Consider the following 20,282-nt stretch of genomic DNA (forward strand, 5'->3'; position numbering starts at 1 on the left):
GGACAAAGGTCCCAAAGAAATTAACCCCCAAGCGGATGTGTTAAAACTTTGCCGAAAGCTGAATGGCACCTGGGTGAGGGGTCTAGAACGGTGACTCTGGGATACCGGGCGACCTCTCAGAGTACGCAGGCTTATCCTTGCATGAGGGGCTCTACAAGGATGGACGAACCCCTTTCCCTAGCTTCTCGTGGGAACAACAATGACAACACCTAGCATAGTTGTAGCAAGTTTGGTTCAAAACAACAGAACGCGCAGCGCTCCCGACAATGGATCGAGCAACAATGCCGACCACTCTAGAGCTGGGGGAGCTGATAAAAATGGACTCAATGCGATGGATCGGCGGAATCTTGGGACCTTCAGGTGGACGGAGTGACTAAATCACGACTTGCTTGAGTGCTACGATGCGAGTGTGGCACCTTAACGGGGGAACATGGCACGGCTTCATGCTCTATGGTGCGAGAAACATCCGGACCTATCGCACTTTTCGCATCAACGTCTGCGAAACCATTCTGAACTGCTACGAAAAGGGCAGGCATCAAATAGAGGAAGAGCGATGCTTTATGACCCGGAGAAACATCAACACCAAGATTTCGCTCAAGCCTAAAGGTCTGGCGGAAATGGATGACGTGCTTCGTGGACATTTTTCCGAAGAATCCGACCTTTTGGCTATCAATTATTGTGTATATAATGCAGCGAGAGCTTTGGCCGATGCGAACCGTAAAAAAAACCAACGGTTGATCATAAGACCAAAAGACAAATGCATTAACGTGCCATAAAGATAGGCTGGGCGAGAGAGTACGCAGGAATTTTACCGCCAAGGTTCGAAAGTTCGCGCGCGAACTCCGGACCCGTTCTCACACACTTAACATGTCAAAACTGCTGACCACTAGGCAGCATATTGTTGGGAGAATACGGATACTATCTGATGCTAAGAGAAGTCTAGAGCGGAGGGAGAAAATAGGCCGAAAATAGGTAACTTAGCTGACCCGAAGAATTACAGGCGAATCACTTGTCTGAATACACTGTAAAAGATATTCACAGCTATCCTAAATGATAGTATTGTTCGGGCAATTGAACCTGTGTGGCAAGAAATGTATGAACAACGTGGCTCAAACAAAGGCGCAGCGGGATGTCGGGAGAAACTGCTCGTCGATAGATGTGTCTGCAAAGATGCAGGATTCTACCAGCGTGACCTATCGATGGCCTGGATTGATTATCGGAAAGGGTTGGATTCGACCTCCCATAGACTTATCATCTGTCTTTTGGAAACCTTAATGGTTCATCCGCAAATCGTTAGGTGCATAGAGAGATTGATGCTGCTTTCGCCTTACATTATTGCCACTATCTCTAGTACTTCACCATTCCGACGGGTACTTGTGCGGCAAACCTGCAGATCGAAAGTACAGGGTCACTCATGTATTTTACATGCACGATCTTAAGATCTATGCTAAAAACAAAGAGCAACTACATCTAGCTCTAGGGATTGTCGAATGATATACTAAGGAAATTGGAATTTGGGTTAGAAAAATGCGCCAAGGTTTATTTGAAGCGAGGAAAACTTAATGGCACCCCTGAAGATCCTGGGCTCGTTGATAGAATCGCTATACGACACCTTTGCGCTGGAGAGATTTATACATACTTAGGCGTGCCACAGAGGCGCATTCAGGATGTGACATCTATAAAGGATACTGTCCAAAGCAGATACAAACGTCTCATCCGGAAAATTTGGTCTTGCGACTGTCGGCGTGGAACAAAGTATCTGCCAAGTATTTGCGACTGTACATCGCACGCCTTCAAGGTGGTCGCGGAATATTGAGTCTTGAATGTCTTCACAACAGGATTATTCTGGGTAGATCACATAGAGTCGCAAATGGAAGAGACCCTTTTCTTAAAATGGTCAGGAATCACGAAGAAGTGGGTAAAGAAGCGTTTCTGTACAAAGCAGCGGAGGAGGCTGCTGAAACACTCTGACTTAACTTCAGTATTAGGGGTGAGCAAAATGCATCAAATTTTATCTATCTCGAGTACTCACTCCTGAAAGTCCAGATTAAGAAAGCACAAGAGAAAAAGTTTCGTGAACAGCTCCTCGATAAGAGAATGCACGGTATCTTCCACCGAAATGTGAAGGAATAATCAATGTCGTGTGAGCTAACGTTTGCTTTCCTTAAATCGCCCGCATTGAAGTCTGGTACGGAGGGTTTCATTTTTGCATGCCAAGACGGTATCTTTCCACCTTAACATACCGTCGCCACATTTTGAGCCAACACATTCCCGATGATAGCTGCAGGACGTGCCATGCACACCCCGAGCATTTAGCTCACATACTATCTAGTTGTTCAGCTTACGCGGGAACGACCTACATCCAAATGGACAGTGCGGCGCTAAGAGTGCTTTATTACCATCTCTGTCACTCTTACGGCATTAACCTTGATATCACTCCTCTAAATGCTCCTAGGGAAATCGAGTCAATTGTCGAGAATGGGAAGTGCCGCATATACTAGAACTTTATATCCTCGAAAATTGTTTCTGAATGAAAAGAAAGAGAGGTATAGAGACCTTATAAGGGAGTTGCACCGATTTTACCCGGAATATTCTGTTAAACTAATCGTCTTTATCATCGGCGCTCTTGGAGGTATCAAGCTTTCACTCGTTTATAGCCTGAAAAGCATCCCTGCGTGTCAACAATATGCTAAAACACTTGCAGGAAAAATGCAGAAGGCGGTAGTCCATGGATCACTCCGTGTTCTCAGGGTGCACAAATTTTTTGCCGGATCGTCGTATTGATTGCGTTACAGACTGTAACTACCTATCTCACCGTCGTGAGACGTGGTTGTGGCTGAAATTTCACCGCGATTTCGCTGGGAGCGGGTGTAATTATTCAGATTAGCACCCGCTCCCGGTGAAATCCTGCGGTTTTCCTTATATATATATATATATATATATATATATATTTCTGAAAATTAAGAGTATGTGCTGCTTTTTTATATTTGAATCATTTACGATTGAGAAAGTATTAGAATTGTTCGAAATTTGATAACACTGTTTTTTAAGGTATCTCGACATTTTGAGACCCCGCCTTAATCCGAAAATGAAGTTTTGGCGTTGGCGTCTGCCTGTCTGTATGTTCTTCCACCCGTCCGTAAATACGATAAATCTCGAAAAAATGAATCAATTAAATCGAGCTTTTACACACTTTTTTATATCCTAAAAGATAATCCAAGTCAATTTTTTATAAATCACTTTTTAATAGGAAGCGTAGTTTTGTTTTTAATCATGAAAATGCCAATAAAAATAAAAATGAAAAAATTGTGGAAAGCCGACGTAAGATAGGAAAAAAATTGAGAGACAAAAGTTGTTCCCTCCTAAAAGGGATAAAAATGGATTATAATTTATTACATTCTTATACTTTATGATTAAGGAAGTATTATAATTGTCAGAAATGTGACACTAAATATTGAAAATTTCAAACCAAAATACGCAAAATATGAAAAAATACGTCTCAATTACCAATTATAGCTTTTTAAAAGTGCTCCAATATCTCATTTAACCATTTTCAATAGGGCTCATAATGTTTCCTTTATTTATCTAAGGTAATACGCAGAAAATCGAAAATTCAAAGTTTGCGCCAATAAATGAAGCAAAATATGGGGGAAAGTTTTTTCAGGAATTTCAGCGTTTAAAAATTTCTACAACATTTCTTTGTACCATTTCTTGACATAACTACTCGTTGTCATATATTTTTTTCGCATCTTGCATAGTTTCACAGGATAATGAAAATGTTGATTTTTCAATATTTTTTTACGATAAAAATCTGAAAGTTCGATTTTTCACGAAAAATAAAGAAATAAGTGAAAATCTACCATAATCTTATAGTGCTTTCGAAAAGCCACTTTTTTCTGAGTTAAAAAGAATTTCGAGTTTCCGAGTACGAGGAACAACCGCACATAAAATTTATTAATCTTGAAAAAAATGATCTCAAAAATATTGAAAATGCTTCAATTTTTTCCTTTTTATTCAAAATATCCGGCTAATGAACTTGAACTTCAGTATTTGACACTAAAAGAGTGTACCAAAGACCAATCCAATAGATTATGTTTTTTGTGATACAAAACTAATAATAGGTGGCAGCACCAAGTCCATACTAGACCCTCTGTCAATGAGAGGAGAAATTCAATATGGCGCTGGAGACGTGGTTAATCATAATCAGAGAGCGGACGAGCGTATTCTGGAGTTACGCACGGAGCATAGCCTCGGCTCCCTCGTTGCGGAGAACCGTCGCATGGAGGGAAGTGGTGGGAGAGCCGCGCGAACATTTGAATGTTTGTGGCTGTGATATGCAGACAGCACAGAGTAGAATGAAAAGAAAAGAGAGTGACAAATGATACGTTGTCATCAATGCAAAAAGAGGGTGGCCGCTGGACCTGGAAATCGGGAAGTGACAGTGAATTTATTTTTTGACCGACAATTTAACATATTTTTAGAAAATAAATCTTCCCAGATTTGATTTCAACCGTGTTTTAAATAATTAGCTAAATTGTTATATTTTTCAATTATATCATTCAGTTTAGAATGCGTAATTCGAAAATCTTTCACTTCAAAAATGTTCTATTTTAATTTTCAAGCGTACATTTTTATTTAAAGAATTTTAAAATGCAATTTTAAAGACTTCAAAAATTAAAAATGAGAAATGTTTGAAATAGGTGGTTTAAGATAAAAAAAAACATTTTTAGTCGATCAAATGTGAATATAGATTAATAATTAATTTTTAAATTGAATTGTACTTTAAATATTTTAAAAAGTAAATAATAATTGATTTTACAAGACCATTCGGAATCAGTTCATGATTTTAAAATTTCCAGATTTAAACTTTAAAAATTAAACTGTTTAAATTTAAGAGTCTTACTAGTTCGATAAATTTAAACACACGATTGAAACTTAATAAACTATGTTTAATCTTAAAATAACCTTAAAATAATATATTCGTAATTAAAGGCTTTAATTAAATTTCAAATATTGTTTCAGATTAAAATATTCCATTTTTAAACCATTCAATTTGAAATTTTTTAAACAAGAAAAAAAACAATTATTTAATTTTATCTTTTGACAGAAATAACATAGATGAATAAATTGTATTGGAAGTTGTAGGTAAATACGTGCAGAATATATGAAAATTAGAGAGAATGTGAAACGAAAAACATTTTTCACCTGAAGAATCGATGTTAAAGCTGACAGTTTTTAATCAAAATTTAGAGTATCGATCACAATGAGCGCTTAGGTATTAAATTGTACATGCTACACATTTTTTAAATTGATTTTTGTATGCCGATTTCAAATCCGGCATTAAAATTAATTTGGGAATTCCGAGTTTGGAGAAAAAAGCGACTAAATATTCTATTCAAAACCTTTAAGGTCTGAATTATTTCTACGCAATGAAATGTTACCATTCATCGTATTTAAAGGTTTTTGCGGTCGCTAATTTCGAACCCGAAGTCAAAATGGCCAATCCAATATGGCGACAAATATACTAAAATAAAGCCAAAATATCTAACAATTACTACCCGGGGGCTTTTGGAGTCACTGATTTTGTATGCGAAGTCAAAATTCAAAATAGCGAATCCAATATGGCAGAAAAATATCCGAAAATAAAGCCAAAATGTCTAATATAAATAATTGCTACTCGGGGGTTTTCGGGGTTGCTGATTTCGAATTCGAAGACGAAATTTTAAAATTTTGACTTCAGATTCGAAATCGGTGTCCCTAAAAAACCCCGAATAGTAATTATTAGACATTTTGCCTTCATTTTGGCATATCTGTTCGCAATATTGCATTGGCCATTTTAAATTGTGACATTTTGACTTCAGATTCAAAATCAGCGACCCCATAAACGCCTGAGCAGTAATTATTAAACATTTTTGTTTTATTTTAGGATATTCGTCCGTTATATTGTATTCGCTATTTTCAATTTTAACATTTTGACTTCAGATTCGAAATTAGCGACCCCAAAAGCCTTTAAATATGATGAATGGTAAAATTTCATCGCGTAGAAAAAATTCAGACCTTAAAGATTTCGAATAGTATTTTGAATCGTTTTTTCTCCGCACTCTGAAGTCCTAGAGAAATTTTAATGTCGGATTTACAATCGGGATGCGAAAATCTATTTAAAAAAATTTATAGCACGTAAAAGTTAATAGCTAAGCGCTCATGGTGAACGATAATCTAAATTTTAATTAAAAACTGTCAACTTGGACATTGATTTTTCAGCATAAAAATGTTTGCTTCTTTCTCTATTTTTCCTATATCCTGCTCGTGTTCATCTACAACTTCCAATAGGATTTATCCTTCTATGTTATTTCTGTCAAAAGATAATGAATTTTGACACTAAAAATATCACTTTACCCCACTGTGCGGCGCACAGAAAAAACGTAAGATAAAGTTTACGTGGATTCTAGGTGAAAGATTCATCGCAACAAAAATTAACCTTGCCGGATAAACTTTAAATTAATGGAAGATGATTTCCGATTTGTAACCTTGCCAAGATAATCATTCGCCTTATAATCGCACCATTTTTATTCGAGATGTAGCGAGAATCGCGACACTGGCGCTATCTATCGTCGTTTAACTTAATTAAATTGGAGAGAAATGGGGAGTCCCATCTGTCAGTTGTTTTTGCGCTTTTTGCTAAATGGTACTATAAGCATAAGTTCTAATTCGTCTACAATAGTGTAATTTATTTCGGAGGAGATACTATATCAGTAAGAACAATTCTTTTTCTTTTATCTGTTGCTTATTTTACATGTTTTACCGAAATTTGCTCACTTCAGCGTGACGCAGTAGACGAGATCAAAATTATTTTCCTAACCTGGGTGAAACTTTCGCCGAAATATATTTAATTTTTCACTGTTGGAGGTCTTGACTGCAGCAAATTTTAATTTTTGTTTTTTCTGTGTTCTTTTTAATCTGGTGTCCTGATTTAGAACTCGAATTCACTTATACTTCGCTGTTTTCCCATTGCTGCTAAGGACGCGGTGCAGACGACAGCTTTTATTCCATCGTAGGATAAACTTTCGCCAAATAGCATATAAACTACGAAGTACTACAAGGAGACCGCACGCCTATAGCAGGGATGGTGGAAAAAAGCCCACAATTGCGATCGACTGTCTTCAAATTTTCATGCTTTCCCAGATGATAGCGCTACGTGCGGCAACTCTAGAAACTACGAGAACATGTGATGTAAATTTTGAACCGGTATAAACAAAAGCTATTAATGACGTTGTGAAATTGCAAACTGTTTGTGATTGGTGGGAAAAAATTGTTGTGCAAAGTGTAAGTGCTAAAAACCTACATAATAAGTGATATAATAATGTCGCGTTGTTTTTGTAAGGGCTGTGATTCGGGTAGTAGAGCACAGAAAGTGAGAGGTATTAGATGCAAAATCCTCAATATCTATACTTGCATTCTATTGTTTTCATATTCCTCTTTTTGTTTTAATGGCATTATTCATATAATTATATAAATTATATAAGGATTATGACTGCTTGCGTGGCACGAACTGACACTTGACATAACCAAACTTAACCTATAAACACACACGATACTAATATCAGACAACAATTTCTAATTTTATATTTTCACTGAAGAGGCGCTCTAATCTGGAAAGGCATAAGAATCCGAGGACAGGCGATCGCAAATTGGTGCCAGTCGAAATACGTGGCGTGCGGTCTCCTTGTATTACTTCGTGATGTAAACTTTAACATCGGGAAATTTTACAAGCAACAAAATTTAACTTTAGTTTTTTCTGTCCGTATACCAAACTTTCAGTAGAGTTACATTTTTTTGCTTGTTTTTATCAAAATAAAATTTAAGAATACTAAAAGAATATTGATACTTGAGTCAAAATAATTTTGTTCAACAATATAAAGAAATAATTTTTACGATAAAATGTGTGAATACTAATGCCTAAAACATGATTTATTGCCTTTTTACCTGTCCAAACTTTAGCATTTAATTTTATTCAAATAAAGCGGAATATTTTTATTCTTATAACTGTATTATTAACCTTAAATTTGCCGTTCTATAAGTTACGTTACTTTAATTTTTCTTAGTGTCTGTTCCACCGACCTCGGTTAAATCATTGGTTAACTGACGGCGGATTAAAGTTGACGCCATAGTTAAGCTTCCATTATCCTGTCGCGCGTTCCACCACATTTTTTGAGAGGCAGTTAAGTGCATTTTTATGTATGTTTTGTTGAATTTCCAAATATCCTAGTTCAGACGATGACCACAGCTTTACAGATAAAATGCCGTTTGGTTTTTGGATTTCAAATAAGCCGTTCGCCCGGAATCATGTCGGCCATGGACACACTTTTTTTTAAATGGGTGTCTTCGGAGTGGCGCCATACACATTACAATTAAGATTTTGGATTCAAACTTGCACAATTTACTGTTTAAATGTGAATAAATATGTAGTGAAAAGTTCAAAGTTGTATATTTTTATCTTTCATAAAAAAATCCCAGAAAAGGGTAAAAAACGGGCCGTCATACAGGGTGACCCCCTTAATGTTACAATTATTTGAGTAAATCATGCACGGCATTCCTGGCAAGTGGATCCACTTTTTTAACGAAAAGTATATAAAAAATTTTTATTTTTCTACCATTTTATGATTGATATTCAAGTTGAAGGTTTTCAACATTGACATGGATTGTTTCGAAATTTTTTGACTATTAATAGGTTGAAAAAACGGCCGAACGTCAAAGACCAACCTTTACCGACGGGAGGTGCCGAAAAATTTTACAGAAGAAGAGTTAATATAAATCTCTACCCTGTAAAATATGACTTCATAAGGCTTGATGGCAGAAATAACAAATAAGTAAATTAATATATACTCACGTCCCATAATCTGTTTCTTTCAAAGCTTCTGACACTTTCCTTCTCTCCATTTTGTTCTGTAAAGTAAGAATATAGAATTATTAACATGATTTATAGTCAGTATATTGAAATTTCTTGAAAGGATCTATTGGTGCAAATGTTATAGGTAAACTATATATTGAATAGCTTACATTTGATTTTATAAAAGCTTTAAAGAAAATGCATGTTTAACATCATCGTTTAGCATAGGGTAAGTCAAGGAGAGATCAAGCACTTCTCGATATTTTTAACCAGTGTTACCGATTCACTATAGGCTAGGCGACCGAAATTTTTGCCAAAAACAAAGTATGGAGTTTGGAGACAGGCTACTATTTATTGTTTTGTATATAGTACAAAGTACTTAAAACCCGATTGTTACATATATATATATATATATATATGCATTGTTGATATCAATCCGTGTTGTGTTGATCATGGGAAATCATGTAAAATCAATAATGTATGATGTATACTTTGAGCCTAATGTGCCCTATTTTGCCCGTATTCACTTTCAAAAGAAAAAATTTGCTTTAGGCAGCCTAGCGCGCGAGCTTCTTTCCTGAACCCACGCACACGTTCAATTCACTCTTCCACCCAATATAGAGAAAATCTGAACAATTTTAATATTTTTACAAATAAACAATCATCTTAATTATTGTGAAGTGATTAAATACTATATTATTAATAATGAATTAATAATAATTGTAATATTATTAGTGTAAAATTATAATTAATTTCAGTTAAATTGGTCTGATATTATTAAATTAATATAACTTGATGTCGTGAACATAATTTTGTTCATTATTAAAAATGTAAGAGTAGTAATTAATTACTATTATAGTTCTGTTAGAATCCTGTATTTGAAATGTTTCACAGCGATTTTAATTAAACTGCGTAAAATTGATAGTTCAGCTTTCTACTGCCAGGTGGATCACTGAATTTTCTTTCTGACAAGTAAAATGAAAGTTTCTGGTTATAAGTATAAGCCATCATACAATATTCATTACTATGGAGATCTCAGTTGAGACATTCTGTGCAGGTAAGTGCTCTGTGTATTGACGTTTAGGTAATTATTAGATTTATTTTCCAGTTTCATTTTCGATTTGAAATATCTTTATCTATTACTGTGAAAGAATGTTGAAATTTAAAAAACGAGAAATCCTGGATTTGATCCTGAAAAATGGAAATATCGGCATGGCTGGGGATTACATTATTGAGACGTTAATCATTGACATTTCCCACGTGAGTTGCAAGTGATTGACCAAACTGAAGATGCAATTCCTTCTCTTTATTCTAAGCGCAATTTTGAGATCCCGCATTTAGATATTAACCAGCCGGAGGTCAATCAAAGAATCGAATTTAAAGATAAGTCTTTGAGGTCGAAACGCCGAGAAGTGGCCACGCTTAGCATTGAACATAAAAATGATTTACAAAAATTTATGATAGCTTCTTCTTACGCAGCAAAAGAGAAGAAAGATAACAATCTGAAAAAAGTTATCGACGAACTGATAAAAGATAAAGGATTATCTGAAAAAATGAGAAAGATATCGGTCTTACCTTTAAAAAGAAAGACTCCTTTAAAAGCGCTGGTTTTTATATTGGATGACCGTTTAACAAAATCGATCTACACTCGTCTGCGATTAGCGTCTAAGGTATCTAACGCAGATACATGGCTTTCATATAATGAAGTCAGAAACGCAAAATTAGAACTTAGACCTCCAAAAGAATTTATTCGTATTGATGATTGTGTGGTACAAGTTCAACTTCAAGCTCTCTTAAATCTCACGGCTAAACGAAAATTTCAGATGCAAGAAGAAGTTGTATTTCATGATATGGATACAGCAGAATGCCTTGAATTGAATGTAACTCTTATATGTTCTTGGGGGTGTGATGGGAGCTCAGGCCATTCATGATAATAATCAAGATGAACGGGAAAATCATGAAAACTTATTTGGGACTTCACTTATTCCTTTACGCTTAAGTTCTGAAGCGAGCGTTATATTATGGTACAATTGAGGCTCTCAATCGCCTCGAGTTTGCTGTCCCATTCAGTTACGCTACATAAAGGAATCGAAATATAAAATCTTGAACCAAAAACAGGCAGTTGAAAATGAAATAGAGAAACTTCAACCTTTTGTCGTTGTTTTAGGTTCTAGGGGCGTCATTCTAAATTTTTCTCTGCATCTCACTTTGATTGGTGGTAAAGTATTAAGGATAATAACAAATACAAACTCTCCCTTTTACGCATGGATTAGATTCCCTGATTAATACTTACATATTTCTTACAGATTAACAATAAAAAAGTGGCAAGTAAAGAGCGAATAAAATAAAAATAAAATGAATGAACGAAAAAAGTACATCCAGAACATTATGCGGGAAAAAATTTGGATTGCTGGTTGATAAGCCAAAAGCAGGAGGCAGTGGCAATACGAATAACGAAAACACTGCCCGTAGGACATTCAGTAAACCCAAACTTTTCGCTGTCTTAATTTGAATGAGCAGCTTGTTGAGGATTTCCGAACGGTTTAAATTGCCTTGTCGTGTCAATTTCCCATGGATGCAACTGCATTTGAAGAAAAAAGTATTTCCACTGCCAAAAAATATGTTTTGCATTATAATTGGTACCCCATGCCCTCCATAGTCCACAAGATATTAATAATTCATGGTACAGAAATACGCAACAACAGTGTGTTGCCGAAAGGAATACTAGCGGAAGAAGCTTTTGAAAGTAAAAACAAAGATTACAGGATGGACAGGTTCAATAATAGCAGAAAGAATAGCCGATCAAACAATTTTGAAGATTTATTCAACAGGTCAATGGATTCATCAGATCCGATTGCTTCTACAATTAGTATAAAATCTCGAATATCTTATAAGAAAGAGTTGGATCGGGATCGTCCACAAATTACGTAAGACGTTTTTCTTTTGTTTATATCGTTGTGTCCCTCTCAACTTCACAGCAATTTTATGCTCGTCTTTGTTCAAACAAAAGAAAAACGTCTCACGTAATTTGTGGACGGTCCCTTCTCTCGAAAGCAGTACAAGATTTACTCGTTATTCCAAAAGAAAGTACTAATGTCAGTCATCCAGATTTAGAAACCGAGTCAGGGACTGAAGGTGAATCACTCGATGAATGTGAAGAGCTTGATCTTCCTACAAATTATTTAGATAAGCTAGAACTTTCAGATGAAGACTAGTAAGCAAATGTATCTACTCTGGCAATTCGCTATGTAAGAGGCAAGAGGACTCACAATAATCCAGCACCCCATTTTGTGAGACATGGAGACTTAAAATAATCCAGCACCACATTTTGTAAGAGTTTGAATTTTGATTTTTGTGACTACAATTTTAGTCGATTTCTTATATTTTTAAAAATCTTCGCCGTCAAATTGAGTCCGCCATTTGGAATTTGGAATTTTCGACTACATATTCGTAATCAGCGACCCCAAAAACCGCCTAGTAACTATTTTTAGTTTATTCCATATATTTTTCAAAATATTCGCCGCCATATTGAGTCCGCTATTTTTAATTTGGAATTTTTGACTACATATTCGTAATCAGCGACCGCAAAACTCCCCGGGTAACTATTTTTACTCCATTACAAATATTTTTTTAATCTTCGCCGCCATATTCAACTCGCCATTTATAATTTGGAATTTTCAACTACATATTCGTAATCAGCGACCCCAGAAAACCCCGAGTAACTATTTTTAGTCGATTTTATATATTTTTCAAATTCTTAGCGATCATATTAAGTCCGCTATTTTAAATTTTAAATTTTTGTCTGCATATTCGTAATCAGCTACCACAAAAACCGCTGATTTGTAACACACAAAGACGCTGCTTTGTAAAAAGCTACAGGTAAGTTTTTCTTCGTAATTCTCGTGAAGGAGCCAAAAATTTTTGGTGCGCGTGAATTGCTATTTGTTTTCTCTTAATTAGTTGTGATTTTCTGGAAAAGCAACATGTGCATCAGATGTACATCGGATTATTGGCTCCTACTATCATGTTATTTGATTAAACTATGTATGATCCAGACGCCGTTCGAGGAAAGGCTGTACACTGGCCTACGCACACACGAACGTATCAGAACTTCGAGGAGAAATTAAGAGTGGACGAAAAAAAGCTAAAAAAAACTTGCGAAAACTCGAAAGCAATTAAACTGGTTAAAACACTAAAGCAAAAAAATTCTAAGCCTGTGAAATTTAATTCAATTGTATGTCAAATTCCTCCACTATATTATCATTGCACTTGGAAATAAAAAAAGTTTGCATTCATACAACATTTTTGTATTATAATTTACGGCTAAATTAGACTTTATTTTCTGTACCATTTCTTTCCTTGATTGCCTCATCTCTCCTCAAAAAAACTTTTGTTTTCAAACTGACCTGCCGATGTTAAAATTTATTCCGAAAATATATATCTATGTATAGCTTATTTCACAAGGGTGTGAACTAAGTCTTACAAGGGTTTTACAATTTTATTTTCGCAAAATGACAGCTTTAGCCGAAGAACAAAAATGGTGCAGCATCACTCCTCGACTTACCCTACACAGAAAATCTTTTGGTAGCTGTGAGAGATCTATCTGCTTAAGCGCTACAACTTTCACTAATTCGAATCCTTCATTACTTTCACGTTTGATTCAAAGTCCTATAGACTCTTCGACAACTGTTGCGCGAAGGAGCAAGTATGCGTAACACTATATGCAATGTAAGGGGCTTGGGTATTTTACAATTGTCATCTCTGTTTGTGCTACAATGCACTCAGCAGTCTGAACGACAGAATTATCTTTTTTAAGCATTTACGGAACTAATTTTTATTTAAGAATGATAAATCATATTTTATCAACATACTTGACTTACTATGAAAATCAACTGATGTATCTTTAGTAATAATATAAATTTCCAAGCACACCAAAGAATTTATTTTAATTAGGAAATCTATAAAGTAAGACTTTATTGAATACTTACATTCTAATTGAGATATCGCACACATCCCCATTCAAAATTTAGACTCTATTCTCAACTTTCCGCTTGTTCTTAGGACCTACTTTGACGCTATTTAAACCTATAGCCCCTGGTTCAAACTTTTAACTTCTAGAAAATGAAAAATCATAGAGTCTACTTTGAATCTTTAGATGCTACAGTATTTAAATTCGAGAACCTACTTTGACGCTGTAACAACTCTCCGAAGCTACTCTAAATCTTTAGAGACCACTTCTTTATAACTGAAGACCCTACTTTGACGCTCTATAATCTCCCTTTAATACTGCCAGCAATGTTCTAACTGAAGCCTATACTTTAACTTTTTATGAGCTTCCTGAAAATAAACTGAAAATTATTTGTTACTCAGGTTAAATTAAAGAATTGGTCATCTTAATGACTGCAATCACACTCAATTAACAAAAATATGTAGCTCAAGATTTAACCTAATTGTCGCGAATTATTTATATATAAATAAAAACGTCTTTGCAATGCTTAATCACAGAAAAATGTTTTAACATTACTAAAAATTCTTAAAGTTTGTATGATAATAATACTCATTATGGAAAATTACTAAATATTGTCGATTAATAGGTTATCATAAACATTTTTATCCATAATTAATGAAATTATACATATTCAACAGTCATATATGTGATAGAGAATAGCAACAAATTATAAAAATAAAATATTTTCTATGGTAAGCAACAAATATTGTACATAAACTAAAAAATTTGAAATATATATTTATTAAATATAATTTAAGTCGAAATATTGGTCCTTTTTATATTCTCGATGGTGCTGAATGAATTCTATTTTAGATCTTCTTAACCCCTTCGTTCGCAGAAAGAATTTGACAAAATGTGCCCAAAATGGCAGGAAAATTTGCTATCCTGAAAATTTGTCTCCTGGGGTTTTTGGGGTCGCTGAATCTGAATATGAAGTTAAAATTCAGAAATCCAAAATGGCGGATGCAATATGGCGGACAAAAATACAAAAAACGGCTCGATTTGAATAAATCTTGGTAGTTACGTATTTTTGGGGTCGCTGAACCCAAAAGTGAAGTCAAAATTCAAAAATTTTAAATGGCGGACGAAAGTATCCGCCATTTAAAATTGTCGTCTTTAGACTTCAAATTCTGATTCAGCTACCCCAAAAACTCGTAAGTACCGAGATTGATCCAAATCGAGCCGTTTCTTGTTTTTTCGTCCACCATATTGGATCCGCCATTTTGAATTCATACCCGTCTTCCTTGTTTGATTCTCTCAAGTCTTATTTAGTACCATTTTAATCCTCTTTGCGTCTCTTAAAGATTTTTGCAGTATTTTTCAAGTTCTCATTTACACCTCTTATAATCACTACAAAATTTTAAGTCCGATTTTAATACTCTATAAACTTTGCAATAATTTTAAATCCTATTTGGAAGTTTCGAATGAAAAATTATTGTAAATAATATTGGAAATTGATAAAAATATTAATGAATAACTATTTTTAAATATTTAAAATTAGTACTTATAATATGTTAATGTGACTATTCATTAAAATTTACTATGCTAATAGCAACAAAAACTTTCTATTGGGTGTTAAAAACACTCCCCTAAAATTTCATAAAAAAATTTCTTCTGTCTCTGCATCGTAGACATGGCTAAAAATCTCAAAAAACGAAGCATTTCTTCAAAGTTGAATAACAATTTTTTTAGATTAAAATTCTCAATAAAAATAGTCCAAAGCAAGTCGATTTATACGTGTATAGCAATAATTCCATTTACATATTTTTTACCCACCCTAATTGAGTTTAAAGTTTCAAAAATTTGAAAAAAGATTTATTTGGCTGTTTTCTGAAGAGTCACTGTAAATTTCTCGACTATTTCCGCATATAATGTGCGATATACGTTAATGGGATTGTATTTCCAACATGTTCTAACAATAATATATAAGGAATGTAGACAATAAAATAATTTTTATTGACTTTGAATTACAAAAAAGTATTTAAAAGTAATATATTGCTATTTATTTTACATTGAAATTAATTTTCGCTATATACATTATTAGAAATAATGATTCGAAGCAAGTGTATTTGTACATACAAAGCCAAAAATTAATTAATATTTAATTAATTATAATTAATGCTGTCGCGAGCATTTACCGGATTGATTACCGTTGGCTCTCTTATTTAAAATTATTTTTTTGTTTATAATTGTTTACAACAAACAATCATTGTAAAGTGCATAAAGAAATTAAAAATTATTTTAAATTTATATTTGTGATGAAAAAGGTATTTCTTTCTTTAAAATTAAAATTGATTATTCATTTTCAAACTGGTAAAATCAAATAATTATCCTAACTTTCACTTTATAAGTCTTTCTTGTGATCGACTAATTATTTATATTAATTAATTGTTTGTTGCAAAGATTGACTTGCATCTTTCATCATTTCAAATAAACGTTCCAACTGTAAACAATCCGATTGTCGACGCGACGTATGCAAGTTCACATAGCAGACAGTTTTGACATGTTTTGGTATTTTGACAAACAGAGAAAAAAATGTGCACAAATGTGCAATTTTTGAAAGTTAATTTGGATGCCAAAAATTTGCTAGGTGCAGGATTACGTGTAGAAGGACACAATTCTACTCAAATGAAAAGTTGGCTGCAGTTTCGCAAGCAATCGACAAAGGGAAAAAAAAGGAATTATTTGCAATGTGAGGTTACATTATTTTTAACCTCCCCTTTCCCCGAAATTAATGTAGCCGTTGGCTCAAGACGAACTTTACGATATTTTCTACTTAAATGGATGAATTTTCAACAAAAATATACGAATTTAAAGCAAAAATTAATTTTTAAGCAAAAGCGTAGTATTAAAAACCAAAAAGATAAACTTTCGAATAAAATAGACCAATTTTCCCAAAAATAGTTTAAAATTTAAGCAAACAGTACAATTTAAAGCAGAAAAGATTAATTTTTTGGAAGATTTCTAAATTAAAAAAAGGTTCTTTTCAAACAAGAAAGATAAACTATCAACCAAGTAGAAGGATTTATCAATATGAATTTTCAACAAAAAAGAAAGTTTTCAAGCATAAAAGTCAAATGTTTTAGAAAAAAAATCAGAAAAGATGAATTTTTAACAATAAAAGATCATTTTCAATCAAGAAAGATAAATTATTAACAATTTATTATTTTCTGCCCAAAAACACAACTTTTCAACAAAACACATCAATTTTCTACCAAATAGTTTAATTTTTAACTTATGCAATATAAACTATAAAGTTTAACTCTAATAATTTAATTTTCTACCTAACTGTTGAATTTTAAAGCCAAAAAGCTGAATTTCTTCAAAACAATATAATTTTTAACATAAAAGTTTATTCAGAAGCCAATAGTTGAGTAATTAACTGTAATTATAAATCCCTAATATAAAAATTATTTACTTTTACAGAGTATTTCAAAGAAGATTACATTTTCAATTAAAAAGATTACATTTTTACCAAGAAAGACAAATTTCCAACAAAATATATCAATGTTATGCCAAGAAGTTGACTTTTCAACTAAAAAAGATACATTATTACCAAATAATAAAATTTCTAATTTAAAAAACTAATTTTTTACCAAAAATTGATTAGTTTAATTGTCACTTTTAAAAATTGATTTTCAACCAAGCATGAAACGAATTTTTATGAAAATAGTTAAATTTTTGACCAAAGAGATGAACCTTCAAATAAAAAATTAAGTTTTAACAAAGTATTTAAATTTTTGATAGAAAAGATGACATTTTGATCCCTGCCCCAACTTCTACAAGTGCTAACATAGTTTATGAAAAGTAATGCCAGGCCACTTTCTTTTAGGACTACACCAGTGATGATTTTAATTTAGGGATGAACGTGCGAATCAATTAATTTATTTAAATTAAATTAACCACACATACAGAAATAATAATGCCTTTTAGCTCCTCTGAGATTTGAGTCTGGCATTTTTTTTCATTAATAATAGTTGATCCTCATTTTCATACTACTTTCTAAAGGTTAATTTTAATTGCTGATATGTACTTTTTCAGAAATTCAAATTTTATGTGAATCTGACATTTGTCCAAAAAATGCTAAAGTTACCACTTTGCACTTTTTCGTCTCATTGGATTCCATACCATATGTATGATGAATTAAAAATTGATGACGGTCTTAAAATATAAACCATTTCTAAATTCACCCCAAATACGTGAACTTATGGAATATCAATCTATTAACATTTTTGTAGGATAATAAACATGATTTCAATTAATTGAAAATTATACATTCAGAATCAAAAAATTTTTTAGTTAAACTGCATTACATGTGTCACTTAGGGTATTAATTATATGCCAATAAAATAAACTGGAATAAAATTATTTAATTTTTATTATAGTATAAGAACATTTTTTTATAATTAGGAAACAAAAATTTGGGTATTCTATGAAACAGAACAAATTTTAATGAAAATGTTCTTTATAAATATTCATTGCTAAACATACAAAAATATTACATCAACTTACCGTTCCAATGAACGAACGAAGAACAAAATTATTAATAAGAATTTATTGAATAAAGGAAACTTATAATCTACTAAACATTTATTTTATTCAATAAAATCACATTGTAGTTTTATTCTGCATTCGATACAAATGGAAATTTGTGCACATTTTTGGACTCGGGTTACGGTTAACTTATTTACATCATTTTGTGGAGAAAATAACTTTTGTACAGGGAACAGTGCCACTTTTTTATTTGATTGATCTTTTTCGATTCTAAAGAATAACAACTGAGAGTTTCTGAAACATTTTCTTAGAGAAATATGATTATTTACGTGTGTTTACCACATGTTTTAGCTGGAAAAATCATTTCTTTCTGAGAAAAAATGTTTACAGTTTTAGTTTTTTTATATTTGCTTGAGAATAAGGAAAGCCAAATGTATGAAAAATAATTGACTACTCATCTTGAATTTTGGGATGACGAGACATTTCGTTATCAAACCAGTAATGTAATTGTTGATATTAACTTATTTCCTTATGAATATTAGGTTGAATATTGAACCCAATATTTTTTTTAGTGTCATTACTTTAATTATGATACATAACGAATTTTTTAAAGCATATGCTTAATGATGTGATAAAAAAATATTGTTGTTGAAATTTAACTTTGACACTGTATTCGTTAAAATAATAAATAGCACAGAATCAAATTAAAATATCTAGCCTCAATTTATTTTAAAGCGTATAACGGCAAATATTTTTGAAAAATAGCACTTTATATCAAACTCTTCAAAAATGGTGTCAAACATTTGACAGCACAAAAGTTTTTAAAAAAGCTTTCTAAATAATTGTTTGGTCCGTTAGCTGAATCGGTTGGGCGTTAAGCGTTTGGTAAAAACGCAGTGCGTGCGTGCGAACTATAAGGTAAGAGTTACAGGTTTACAGTAGGACCTAAATTTCGACTCGGGATATGGCATTAGTTTCATGTGAAATTTGACTTTGTCGGTTTTCATCAACTCTCCACGATTTAGGAGCTCTCTGAGCCAGAAAAAGCTATTTTTACGAAGGTGTGTGTCTGTATGTATGTATCATGAAGGCAGAATAACTTTTAAACGACTGACCAGATATGAAATACGAAAAAATGCTAAAAAACAGCCAAATTGGTTCATCTCAAAAACATGAACAAATTTTATGGTAACCATTTCGTTTAACCTTTGGAGACAACACATCTTTTTTTACCCTTACTTACCCACATTTAGTCTGGGGGACCCACAAATATCATTTTCTTATAACTTATGAACAAAGCAAAATTTTTGAAGTTAATTATGTCGAAATCGATACGCTACTTTTCGGCCAACAAGAATATATTAATGGCAAATCCAAAATATTATTTGTTAAAAAGATATAAGATTTATTCTACTACAACTACCGAGGGGCTATTCAGTCTGAAGTCCAATGTTTCGGACGTTAGAATTTTTTGTGAAGTCTTACTGAAATCACGTAAAACTATTAAAAGCATGATCTTGTAACGTTGAAGTGTTTGTAGCAATGACGAAGTCAGTAAAACTATATTTGAAGTCGTGACCATACGGAAAAAGTCGTCATACAACGCAGTGTGTCAGCAAAGATGAACGTAGCGTCGTGCGAAGTCAGTACCGAGTCAAAACGAAGACAGTGCCGAGTCAGTAGGAATTCAGTACCGAGTCAGTACGAAGTCGGAACTTCTGACAAAGTCAGAAGGTGGGGCGAGACGGTGTACAAAGCTTTGACGCTAATTAGGCTGTAACCTGTAAGAACTTGTAGAAATACGAGGGTAGTTCAATAAGTCCTTAGAATGAAGTATAAAAACAATTTTTTTTGGGTAAATTTTTTTTTATTTTTCAACATAATCTCCTTGGA

The 20,282-nt window shown here is 33.1% G+C and overlaps 1 protein-coding gene across 1 annotated transcript in view; it reads right to left on the reverse strand.

The window, feature by feature from the left end:
* Positions 1–20,282, reverse strand: part of LOC117174314 (vesicular glutamate transporter 2.2) — a 63,422-nt gene that overhangs the window by 20,223 nt on the left and 22,917 nt on the right. The window contains exon 2 of the mRNA XM_033363329.1: positions 8,888–8,943. Within this exon, the coding sequence (XP_033219220.1) occupies positions 8,888–8,937 (50 nt within the window). The 5' untranslated portion in view covers positions 8,938–8,943. The remainder of the gene's footprint in view (positions 1–8,887; positions 8,944–20,282) is intronic.

The sequence above is a fragment of the Belonocnema kinseyi genome, chromosome 1 (assembly GCF_010883055.1).
Source record: "Belonocnema kinseyi isolate 2016_QV_RU_SX_M_011 chromosome 1, B_treatae_v1, whole genome shotgun sequence".
Taxonomy (NCBI): Eukaryota; Metazoa; Arthropoda; class Insecta; order Hymenoptera; family Cynipidae; genus Belonocnema; species Belonocnema kinseyi.